Source organism: Prosopis cineraria, unplaced genomic scaffold (genome assembly GCF_029017545.1).
Source record: "Prosopis cineraria cultivar Desert tree isolate PC_DT_omini unplaced genomic scaffold, ASM2901754v1 PC3, whole genome shotgun sequence".
NCBI lineage: Eukaryota > Viridiplantae > Streptophyta > Magnoliopsida > Fabales > Fabaceae > Prosopis > Prosopis cineraria.
Window position 1 is genome coordinate 22,313,403 of NW_026555334.1, and position 12,162 is coordinate 22,325,564.

General features: G+C 35.1%; 1 protein-coding gene across 4 annotated transcripts; it reads right to left on the minus strand.

Moving 5' to 3' along the window:
- Nucleotides 1–619: 619 nt before the first annotated feature.
- LOC129305300 (ribonucleases P/MRP protein subunit POP1) lies at nt 620–12,162 on the minus strand. 4 transcript variants are annotated; one of them, XM_054945336.1, is made up of 11 exons: nt 12,077–12,162; nt 5,356–5,816; nt 4,955–5,051; nt 4,674–4,781; nt 4,310–4,591; nt 3,569–3,687; nt 2,961–3,485; nt 2,460–2,568; nt 1,786–2,369; nt 1,115–1,234; nt 620–1,033 (listed from the first exon to the last, which is right to left on the minus strand). In XM_054945336.1, the coding sequence occupies exons 2-11, from the start codon at nt 5,805–5,807 to the stop codon at nt 835–837; spliced, it is 2,595 nt and encodes an 864-aa protein (XP_054801311.1). In that variant the 5' UTR covers nt 5,808–5,816; nt 12,077–12,162; the 3' UTR covers nt 620–834. The 4 variants fall into 4 exon arrangements, with proteins under 4 accessions (XP_054801311.1, XP_054801309.1, XP_054801312.1 ...); XM_054945334.1 differs by lacking the exon at nt 12,077–12,162 and adding an exon at nt 7,009–7,292; XM_054945337.1 differs by lacking the exon at nt 12,077–12,162 and adding an exon at nt 6,072–6,433.

Here is a 12,162-nt window from a genome sequence, read left to right on the forward strand (position 1 = left end):
ATTGAGGAAAAAATGGTAGAAAATCGGTTGAGATGGTTTGGGCATGTACAAAGAAGACCAAGGGAGGCACCAGTGAGAAGAGTGGAACATATAACTTTGAGTCCGATTAAGAGAGGTAGAGGAAGGCCTAAGAGAACACTCTTGGAAGTTGTTGAACGTGATCTCTTAATTAATAATATTTCTAAAAGCTTAATAAATGATAGAGCACAATGGCGTCTTGCAATCCATGTAGCCGACCCCACCTAGTGGGATAAAGGCTTGTTGTTGTTGTTGTTTATAGTTTCTTACTAGACATTTCATCTTCAAACACAACCTCAGGATACCAGAGTTCAATAACAGATTTAACACTAAAAAACATCTCAATAGCAATAATTTAGCCATCCTTAACCTTGGATCAGTGTCCAATGGAATTCTGGAAATCATAATTCTATTGTAACCATGAAAAACATACAAAACAAGACTATCAAGCTATCTTCTTTAGTTCTTTTAGGCAGCTCCACTAATATAGAAGCAAAAAGGCCAATAATAATAATAATAATAATAATAATAATAAACAAACTACTCCTCCTATATTAGATCTTAAGCCCTACACATTTAATCTTCAAACACAATCTCCGGATAACACAGTTAAATGACAGATTTAACATTAAAAAACATCTCAATAGCAATAATTTACCTTAACCTTGGATCAGTATCCAATGGAAGTAAGGAATCATAATTCTATTGTAACCATGAAAAAGAAACAATACAAGACTATCAAGATATCTTCTTTTAGGCCAATAATAATAATAATAATAATAAATAAACAACTAGTCCTATATTAGATCTCAATCCCTACAAAAACTCAAGGTCATTTTGTTGATGCTCCAGGACAATAGAGGCAAGGGCAAGTCTATATACCGAAGATCTTGGATTCCTCACAAGGACGTATATTTCCATTCTCCTTCGCTTGGGAGGTGTCTCCTTCCATTGCTCCTCTCTTAAGCGAGCTAGTAAGACGGCTTCGCAGAAGCCCTCTGCAACTAGCTTCTTGCTGCAAAGATATTGCACCTAGTAAGGACCAAAAAACCAAAAACAAAAACGATGACAAAGAAGAATACAACATCTTCCAGACCTTCCTTGAACAGTTGGTGTTGTAACAAAGCCAATTGGCCATCGATGAGACTCTTTGGCAATTGACTCATCTGAAATATGCAATCCCCTATCACACTCAACCATCTTGCTTTTCTCTGAACTGCAAAGACATATAATGAATTACTTTTTTTTTAATCATCCATCACATGAAATAAGTGATATTCTAGATGAAAAATATTTGGGAAAATTACTGAGTTGGCCCCCATAGTTTTAACTTACTTAAAACTCAGTCTCTGAACTTTAATTTAAAACAACCCAATTCCTATAGTTTTAACTCAATTAAAACTCAAAAATGGCAATACTGTTGAAAATTCGACACAATATCTAAAGGATTTCATCAAGATTGCATGAACTTAATCTTCTGCTACACCCAAGACAAAAAAGAAATATAGAATACGATCCATTCTGTTCCCCTAACCACAATTTGACCCATAAATTGAGATTCACAAGGAAGACAAAGAAAGCCTTGAAATCATATAACTCTAACATAACATGGCTATTTGCCCCATTGCCCCATCAATAGGAACGAGATTTTTACAAATCACAGGTAAATTTAGTATTCCAACAAAGGCAAAAGAAATACTATGAAATGGTAAAGTCTTTTTTTTTTTTTTTTAGTGGAGAAGGAATTTAAATTGAAATGTTAATTACCTTGAAATCCTCAAAGATATATCAGAAGGGAAAGGTGCGCAAACAAGTGCTCCCTCTTCAAAAGTGCCTTCCTTATAAGGGCGGAGACAAACTCTAAGAAAGCATAGCTTGGGGTCATAAATATCAAAGTTTCTATGGCTTAAATCAAGCTTTGCCTCAACCTTCACGGACTTGTAGGCTCTAGCCTTTTCATGTGCAACTTGGGGAAACAAAAGCAATTGACCAGCTTGGATTTCATCAAGGAATGTAATCAGCATACAACCTGTCCTCACTACAATTCCACCAAACAGATTACCATCACACTCAGATGATATAATTTTATAGCGTTCATTGCAAGAGTATGGTGATGAATTGGCATTAGGTGCCGTTTCCCCTGTTGAAGCATTATAAGCTTCAGCTTTACCAGTCTCTTTGTTAATACTGATCCGAATAATACTCCATGGGGGTGGCATTGGAACTCTCAAAGGCCTTGTGGACGGAGGGCAAAGTTCTGCTTTATGGTCAAGTGAAGCAGCTTTAGCTGTCATTAAGCAAGAATACGCCTTACAATCTGGAAAATCGGATGGAAAAAATGGTATCCCCATCTGGATTGAAAAGGGAAAAAAACGCAAAATATTCAATGAACCATGCAGAAGACCATAATTTTCTGACAATTTTGCAGCACAAAGGCTTACCTCACATGCAATCCAGTGCTTCTCTCTTAAACCTACTGCAAGTGCCCCATTAGAGATGAGAGGAATCCAGAAGGCTTTGACCCAACTCAGAGGAAGTATTAAAGACCATCTGGAAGATAATTGATAGAAAAAAAGAAAAGAAAAGAAAAAAAAATTATTGCAACGTAAGTAACAGGAATGGTATAAACAATTCAGGAATGTCCAGAGAACATTGTGATATTATCATGGCATTAAGATATAAATTATTGTAACATTTCTATCTTACTATTTCACTAAACATCCTAAGCAGGTCTTGTTTTCTTTTAAAGAATGGAAATATCTGGTGTTTAATGGATTTTCATTAAAAATAAATAAATTACCACATAATTTTTAGTAAACAATGAACAAAAACTAATACGTAATCTTGCACACAATTTTCATAAAGTGCACCTGATGTTGCCAGACACTAAAAAAGTTCCAGCATTTAGAAAGAAATAGGAAATAAAAATAAGAGGAAGTTACCCTATAACCAATTCCTTCTTATCATTTTTCAAAAGCAGAATAGGACAAGATCTTGAGCACTGCTCCTTCAATAAAAAGTTCACATCACTGAAATTTTCATCATCAAGGCAAAAATTGATAATGCGTTTGCAATGTTTCTCCTTAGAAATGACACTGTCTTCAAAAGGGGGCCTTAATACTCGGGTAGTAGCACCCCACAAATCACCATTGCTGTACTGGTGGCCTTCAAGTTTTGTCAATGAAGATGAGGGTAAGTCTTCATTCTTCACTAATATCCCTTCTGTGTCAAGAAGCTCCTCACGTTTACCTTGTGGTGCATCACACAATGCCTCAATCAAAGTTGGCTCCATTGGGACTCTAGTATTTTTCTTGGGCAATAGTCGAGGATCCTTGACATTAAGAGATAACAGTGCATGATAAGAAAAATGATCCTCACTTTTAGATATAGGTGATCTGTTATTCTGAGAAATACAATCCTCCTCTGTAGCCACATGTTTTTTCAACTGCCAATGATTCTCTGCAATTCTGTAAAGCCATCAAGCATAATAAGCCTTATTGAAGATCACAAATTAAATATAAAGAGAGATATTTTTCTAAAATCAACTAACCCTGTCACAGGATGCAATATCTTTTGAAGAAGTTGAAGTGCCTCTGATCCCATTAATTCTAATTTCGCAAGTTGGCCATCAAGAGAAACACATCTGATCACAGTGCCCCCCTTTTCCATCTGAAAATAATAAACGTAATATAAAAAATCATAGATGAGAGGGGGAAGAGAGGGAGTGTGTGTCTATTAAGAGAATGTTCATCATATAATGTGATTTCAATTTGCGTGCAACACACTGAGGAAGATTTTAAATATTATCTGAACAAATAATCATTTTAGCATTCATGTCAGTTTCCCAAAAATTCTCTACGGACAATGCAGCAATATAAACCCCCCCAAACCTAAACCTTCTATATTTTATCTTAGAAAAGAAAAATCTCTAAATGCAGTCAACTGAATGGTGAGCTGCATATTAATTCAACCATATGCAGATAAAGGTGCAGTTTATCGAAAGACATGAGTGGGGGGTGGCATTACTCTATCAACAATAACATTTCACACTAAGTGACAATAATGAGACATGAGGATCTACATACCCAAATTACATCTTAACTGCTCAGTGTAAAGAACGAAATTTTGACACAGCTAGAAGAGTTTCACAGTAGGCCAAGATAAAAAATGTTACAAAGTAAATTCACCCAACCTCCCCCAATCTTCTTTATCAAGTGTATATACTGTGATGAAACAAATAAAACAAAATAGAACGGGGATGGCCACAAAGGAGCTATGAAAGACAGTGAACCTCTTTATGGCAGGCTAGCTTTAGCATATCATATCCTTCTCCAAAGGCAGAAGCATGTATCCAAACCCAAAGTTGTCTAAAGGAAGGACTAGGTCTCATACTGTCAAACTTATCACGTTCATCAATGTCATGTCTGCTTGCTTCATCACTTCTGTCATGCTGTCTACAGGAAGTCCTATGCTGTACACCATCAAGCTTTAAACTCATATCTTGATGGAAAACTGATCGCCACATATAGGTCACAGGAGCAATCACATGAGAAGGTTCTCCTACTCCACAAAGCTGCCCATAAAAAAAAAAAATTATTCTGTTTTAATACCTTAATAACCAATGTCATAGTAGAATCTACAAAAGGGTGACCTACCATAGCAGTCCCATAGGTGAGACCAGAAAGAACAGAATCATCATTATTTCCGTCATCTGTGTTTGGGGAAGGCATCAGTACCATTCTTAATACTGAAATCAAGGAATCCTGTACACAAGATCCAAACTATAATAATCAACAAAAAGTTATAACTTCTAAGAATATGGCGTAATTAATGTTGCACTTGATGCAAAGATCTACATGCAAGTCAAAAGAGAAAATTATTCTTACATAGACTACCAGAACAAAAAATCAATGCTTAAAATGAAAAGAATACACACCTCTGGACCCTCCAATTGGAGGGCAGTACAATAGCTTGCATCATGTACAAGCACCCCTTGTTTAAGCCTTTTCAAAAGTGCCCTTGAACCCCTTCCCCTTCCTAAATTCACGCATAATCCTTGTTAGTGTTTCCAAAATAATCTCAGTAATAGTACTTCATGCATTGGAAAAGATGAAGGGGAAAAAATTTAAGTATTGAGTAGCCACATCTTTTAGCATCAAATTTCCATGATTCAGCATCCTAGAAAATGAAACATGAATACTACATTTTATTTGTAAATTAAAGTTAAGTCCCCATGTCTCCTTCTTCAGTTTCTTTTGTTTATATCATGAAGTATCGTTCTCTATAGTTACTGATTAAGGTCACAGTCCTCAGCTCCTAATCCAAGGATAACAATACCTGCCTTGCAGACCTAGAGGAAGGTGGTAACCCCAAAGCTTGGTCATGGTGAACCGCTTAGCATGCCAAACATGAGTTCTCAGCCTCTTAGTTCCATCACCCGAACTGCAAAAGCCACTCTCTAGGTTCATTTTGAGTTCCAGTCTCCGTCGAACACGCCTAGGCAGCTTATTTATCTGCTCCTTCTCCAAAACAGGAGAATGGCTGGTATCAAGTGTTTCCAATTTTCTTCTTTTTCTTCTACAACGCTTTCTAGCATTTTGGTTATCATATGCAGTTGTTCTTCTTCTCTTGTTTCTTTGGGACCTAAAATCACTATTTAATCGTTTCGCTATAATAGAGTGGAGACTTTCAAGCTCAAGAGCTCGAGATTCTGCATATTTCTGCACATTGATTTTGCGAGGAGGTATAGCTGCTGAAGCTCGTGAGCGGTTGCTTCCTTCAGTACGCATCTTACATAACTAAAATGAAACAGATAAAGTCAGCATTTTTTCTTTTCTAGCAAGCAGATAAAGTTAATTGACGCAGGAAAATGATTACCGAGACGATGAAAAGTAGGCTATTCAAAAGATATGTACAACGTAAAGTCACAACAATCAGAGAGAGAGATGAATGGAAGAGAATAGATGAACAGACCTCACAAGGTGACGACTGAGATGGCAGTATCAGACAAGTTCAGATAGTTAGCTACTGATGAAATGAGGAAAGAAACAAACCTCACTTACAGGTTGTATGAAATTGGTTTTAATCGAAGGAAGAAGACACTAGGTTTTAAGCTTTAAAACTGTGATTGAAATGGATTGCTTGGAGCTCTATGGCGCTATTTCTCATAGAGATGCTTCCTTTTGTCCATGAACTTTTCATGCACTCTCTTGAGGATTTAATTGTAACACTCAAGTCTTCGGATCACATTGCTTTCTCGTTTGTCAAGCGGGAAGGAAACCCTAGTGCTAATTGGTTCGCAGCTAGGTCTGTGCAATGTGGAGGACGTTCTGGCTCAAGGGGCCGCCCATAGCCCGTCCCGTTTTGCACGAAACGGGTTGGGCCAGCCCGTATCCGTATATGGCCCATTTGAGCCGTTTCAAAACGTTCTGGGCTGGCTCGTACTGGTCAGGGCGAGCTGGAGTAGCCCGTTTTGTACACTGAAATTTTTTTTTCCCCGAAAAACAAATATGCGAAAACACGCAAGGACCATAACTAATCTATAAGAGGAAACAACATTATAGGGACTGGGGGCTTGAAAACCCAATCATAATCATAACAGGCACAATCCCTTAAACAAACACTTAAAATTTTTATCTTTAACTAAGTTACAAGAACAAGGTGCCACTGTTCCATCACCAGAAGATCACGAACACAAGAGGTTTGATAAGTTAATAACTCATGAAAGAAGTAAACGTGATATCTGCCGTCATCAGCTGCTTCCAAGCAAAAATACCCCACGCATCATTCAGAAATTGCCACAGCACAACAGCTACTAAAGACCAACAATTCAAGACCCATAGTAAATCATCCTTCACTCTTTGCTCAAAACACCAAGAAACAAAGCGACAAAAGCCCCAAAGTTCCAGAAAATTATCAACAACAATTTCAACCACGCAAAATTCAAATCAAGGCTGCTTTGGGTACTGACAAAAGAGCATCTATTCCTACCTGAGTTCAGATCCAACGATGACGGAGACGGGGGAAGAAGAAGAGGGATGAAGGACTACAAACTCATACTCACGAGACGGTGGGCGAAAGCAATACTGGACAACAACTCACGGTCACGAGACGACAGGTGAGGAGGGTCTTCACTGAGGATTGAAGAAGCAAAGGCAGAGACGAGTGCAAGCAGTGGCCATTATGAGAGAAAAAGTTGAGAGACGAGCGCGTGTGAGAGAGGGCAAGAGACTCAAAGCAGGCGAGGTTTGGTGTGTTTTGTTTTTTTCTCCAGAGAGGCAAAGATGAGAATGCAGCGACGAAGGGAGAGTGGGAGACATAATATTCATTTATTTATTTTTAAAGTAAACATTACTTTTAATTCTATATTTTCTTCGCATTTTATTTTTAATTTTTATACTTATTTTTTAATATTTTTAATTTTTAAATTTTATTATTTTGAATCATTTCCAAGTCCCTATATTTTACTTGTGTAAGAATTAAAAATAATAAAAAAATAAAAATATTGAGATATAAAACATTTAAAAAAAATATAAGAACTAAAAGTAAAATAAAGAGTTCAAAAGACATATATATATATTTTTTTTTGTTTTTAATATGAACCTGTAATCAGGCTAGGATGGGCACCTCGAGGAGAAACTCAGGGGAGTCTCTCTGTTTTTTTCCCCTCTTTTTTCGTCTCATCATTGTTGGGCAACGCATTTCAACAGTTTTAAATTTAATTTTTGGTAAAATTATTATTTTAATTTTACATAATTTATATAATTAAAATATTATAGTTTAAAATGATTTAGATTAAAATTTAATAGTTCAAATTTATTTATATATTTTTGTATAAAATTAAAATAATAATTTTATCAAAAATCAAATTTAAATTGTTGAAATTTTAATTCAACAGTGATGAGAGGAAAAAGAAGGGAAATGGAGAAGGGAAAAAAAAAAAAAAAAAAACCAAAGACACCCTCTCCTCAACCTATAGCCCGTCGTGTCCGTTCACATTACAAACGAGTTGCCCCGTAAAAACAGTCGGTCTGTTCTTCTTCTTCTTCTTTTTTTTAACCTTTTAATGGACAAGTTTTAGCCCGCTTATTTAGTCCGAATACATGTAGGTTGGGCGAGGAACAGGTTGTCAGCTCATCCTGTTGAAAGCCTTATCTCTAAAGGGAGCGGACTGATCCCCCACCCCTCCTTTTCCGATCTTACCCTAAGCTCTCAGCATAGTTTTTGGCATCCAGTAATTGCCAGTGCCCATGAGGGCATTGGAAAATTTCCTTTATCTCTTTTTCTGTTTTGTTTGTTCAGGTTTTTGCCATGTTGGCTCGTGACTTTTTTTCTTTGCCGTTGTTATTCACGCTTTTGTAGACTCAGGTTCTTTTCATCTTTAATGGAAGATTTCTTCAGTTGGTCAAAAAATGAAAAATACTACTATTAAATAATAATGGTAGTACTGGTATCATTAAACAAATAAAACCAACACAAGATAAAACAACTTGTTTAATAGAATCAGTTTAAAAACAACAAATCCCAAAGCTCTAACAAGTGTGAATATATAATCTAGGAGGCCAATTACCTAATTAAGCACAGTTCAGAACCACAAAAACAAGCATAAATACACAACTCACGAGTAACAAGTGTGAACATGATGATCACAAGTACCAAGATACTTAGGTATTAACCATGACAAGTTAAGAGCTAATAGATTTGGAAACTAGTATTAAGATTCAATCTCTTAACCTCTTACAAACATGCATGGAGTCTATATATCATTCAAATATCATCTCTTTTCACCACAATCCATCATATCTTGCATTTGAAAAATTCTTTCACTATTTCCATAGATGAACCACATTGATCAAATATTTTACCAAGTCAAAAAATCAAGTGTTACCATTCTGCTTTAAAATATAAGGATGGTCAATCACAACACAAATCTAACTTCTTCAGTTCTTCCTCCAAAGCTAATTAGGCATTATAAAAATATTTCAAATTGCAAATGGCACAATAATGAATATTAGTATTAGAGTTAAATCAGCATACATATCAATCTACTTAAACAATACTTTGATAAAAAGAAATTTGCTTATAAATTAATCAAGACACTATTCACTTTCCATATGCGTTGCCAAGCTCTATAATACACTCCTTACAACCTCTTATCAAAATTCTCTTTCTCTGAACACTCTCTATACACACATAGTTATAATAAATTGTCTAAAAATTATATAAATTTCTTTCTTATAGTGACACATTGATAATCAGCTACAATATTTCCTGAAGTCCCAAAACACTATCATACACATTCATTAATACTTAAATCTATATTTCCTTCATTTTGTAACTCTTAATCCATAAATTCCCTTAATCTATAAAGAAACAAATTCACTCCCTTAATGCACCATAAAGATCAAATAAATTTATACACTATTATTTTGAATTTCAAATCTCACATTTCAAATTCATGTACTTAAAATTCTTTGTTTGGCTAGTTTAAAAAACTTCAAATTCTAATACTAAAATTTTTTGCTTGGAGTGTACAAGAAATTTCAATTATCATAATCGACTTCTATTCTTTTGTTTGGTGTTCAAGTTATCAACCTAAATTTAAACTTCAACCATGTTATCCTAATCATTAGAAAATTTTATCCATCGAAAAAAAAAATAGAAGTTCATTTAAAATGATGAATTATAAAATTGATTTGTCATTCAACAATAAAGCAAAGTATTAAGAACATTGTTTAAGTTCTCAGACACCAAAACAAAGTATTCTCAATACAATATGTGAGAACGCAGTGCGCATTGTGTATATTATTCATCAATGTGATCAGTACATGGGGGGGGGGGAGATTGACTAAATTTTACAAATTTCTATCTCAATAAATGAAAAATAAATGATAAGATACAAATCTCTTATCCCAGAGATAATGTTGACAGCGGTGAAAAGGTTAAACTAACAAATCCTAAAAAATAAAGAGTTAAAGGGCCTAATAGATAAAAGCTCACTTCAAACACAATAAAAAAACATCAATATAGAAAATACAAAGAAACCTTTGAATGGCAGTGCAAGGACCTTGGGTTATAGGGTGCAGTATTTTTAAAATTCATAATTTAAAAAATAATTTAATAATTTAAAAAAATATTGTATCCTGCATGGTTTCATGTTATGAAATCGTTAAGTAATCATCTCCTTGTCGATGTTAAGAAAAATATCTTTTCTTATATAAATTACTAGACAATTATTCATCAATGGATCTCTTGCATTCTGCAACGGATTTTTTACAAATTTCATAGTAGAAAAGTCATTTTCTACCATTGTTGTGGCAACTGGTGACAACATTTTTAAAGTTGGACCAAGGAATGTAAAATATTTGGACCAAGGGGTGCAACATATTGGAACATATGAGCTCTTCTTGTAATTTTTCTTAAATTCAAGGGTGCATTTGCCCCCCTAATTCTATGTAGCACCATCATGCCTTTGATTATGCAGTACAATCAAAAGATTATATCAGTGAATAATTTAGCATTATATATATATATATATATCAGTTACTTTTACTGCACAGCATACATAAACCCTATAATCTGCTGCTCAAAGGCTCGAACTAGTGCAGAGAATAAATATATGGAATTATTTGGGAACAATGGAATAAAACGAAATATAAAGTTACTATTGGATATCTATAGGAATAGAATGGACTCACTTACAATACTCATAAAACAACATAACACAACAATACAACAAAACTCAAATCCAACAATGACAAGAAACTTTCAACAATCCACCAATCCTCAAATGAAAATTGAACATTAAAGAAAAGAGTAGCACCAATCAAGTCTTCTATATGATCTCACATCTGAACTCTGAAGAATTTTGCCATGCAATGCAATGCAGAAGAGTGCATTTCAAGCTTAAGACATATATGACAAATTTGCTGCAGCTGGAAGCATTCATTTAACTAGATATTTATTCATTGAAAATTTACAGTATTCATTATAACGGAATGCTTTAGTTCTTACCAAACTGACTCATATATCAATGGCTGAAAAAAAAAAAAAAATAGTAACTCTAATGCAGCTAACTTCCAGTCTGACTACAAAACACATAAAATATATAACAGAACTTTGCCATTAGCTTCACATTCTCATCATACAATTAAATCCATAACCAAAACTCTGACCACGAAACACCATCCATTATTAGTTACTCTTTTCTATTTACTACAGTGATGACCACAGAGCTTCAGAATTCCTCTGCAATAAATGCTTTCCCTTACTCCAGAACAAGAAATTCAGAAACTTTTTCTCTTGTGATTTTACAAAACAGACTTATCTTCATCTTCAAATCACACCCACCAACCCCTTCAGAGAAAATCCCCCAATCATAACACAATCTGTGATAATATTACGATAAATGTGTGGTGATAAGTATTATGGAGCAAAAGCAAGTATGAACGTGAAGGCACCAAGCGTGACAAATCAATATGAATTCAGTTTGTCTCAAATTTGGGTCATTTATGGTTCATTTTGGCAAGATCTCAACACCATGGAAGCTAGTTGGCAGGTAGTGATAAGTTCTGTTCATTCATTAATTCTTTACAACACAAACACACTGTTTTTCCCCTGTACCATGCACTTTCTTATTAATGCATCATACTTAGATAAGCATTTAAAAAGCCAACGCACCATCCATAACTCGATGTCCCACATAGAGTTAGCAAATGATTTATGTTCCAAATCTCCGAGAGTTCCCCTCCAGCTACAAACTCAAGGATAACGTCGGAGAAACCATAAATATAAATCTCAATATTGTTGTTTTGCTAATCATTTACTCATCCGCAAGAACCAACATATTTCTACCTTCTCATGTGATTAGGTTTTGAACAAAAAAGCTAATTCACAGACTCAGCAAAGATAAATAACAAGAAGTATATTTTGAATCTAGAAGGATTCTCTCTAGATGTTAAGCAAAAGGGAAAAAGGGAAAAGTGTACCCATTAAGCAAAGGCCACTGATGAGCAAGCAAAACCCACACGAAAGAAGGGAAGCGGAACATTGGACTCACCTGAATGAGAGAGGACACAAAGACCGACCGGGAACGATAACGCCAGAGACAAGAACGCCAAGAGGGGAGGCTGTCGTGGATTTGAA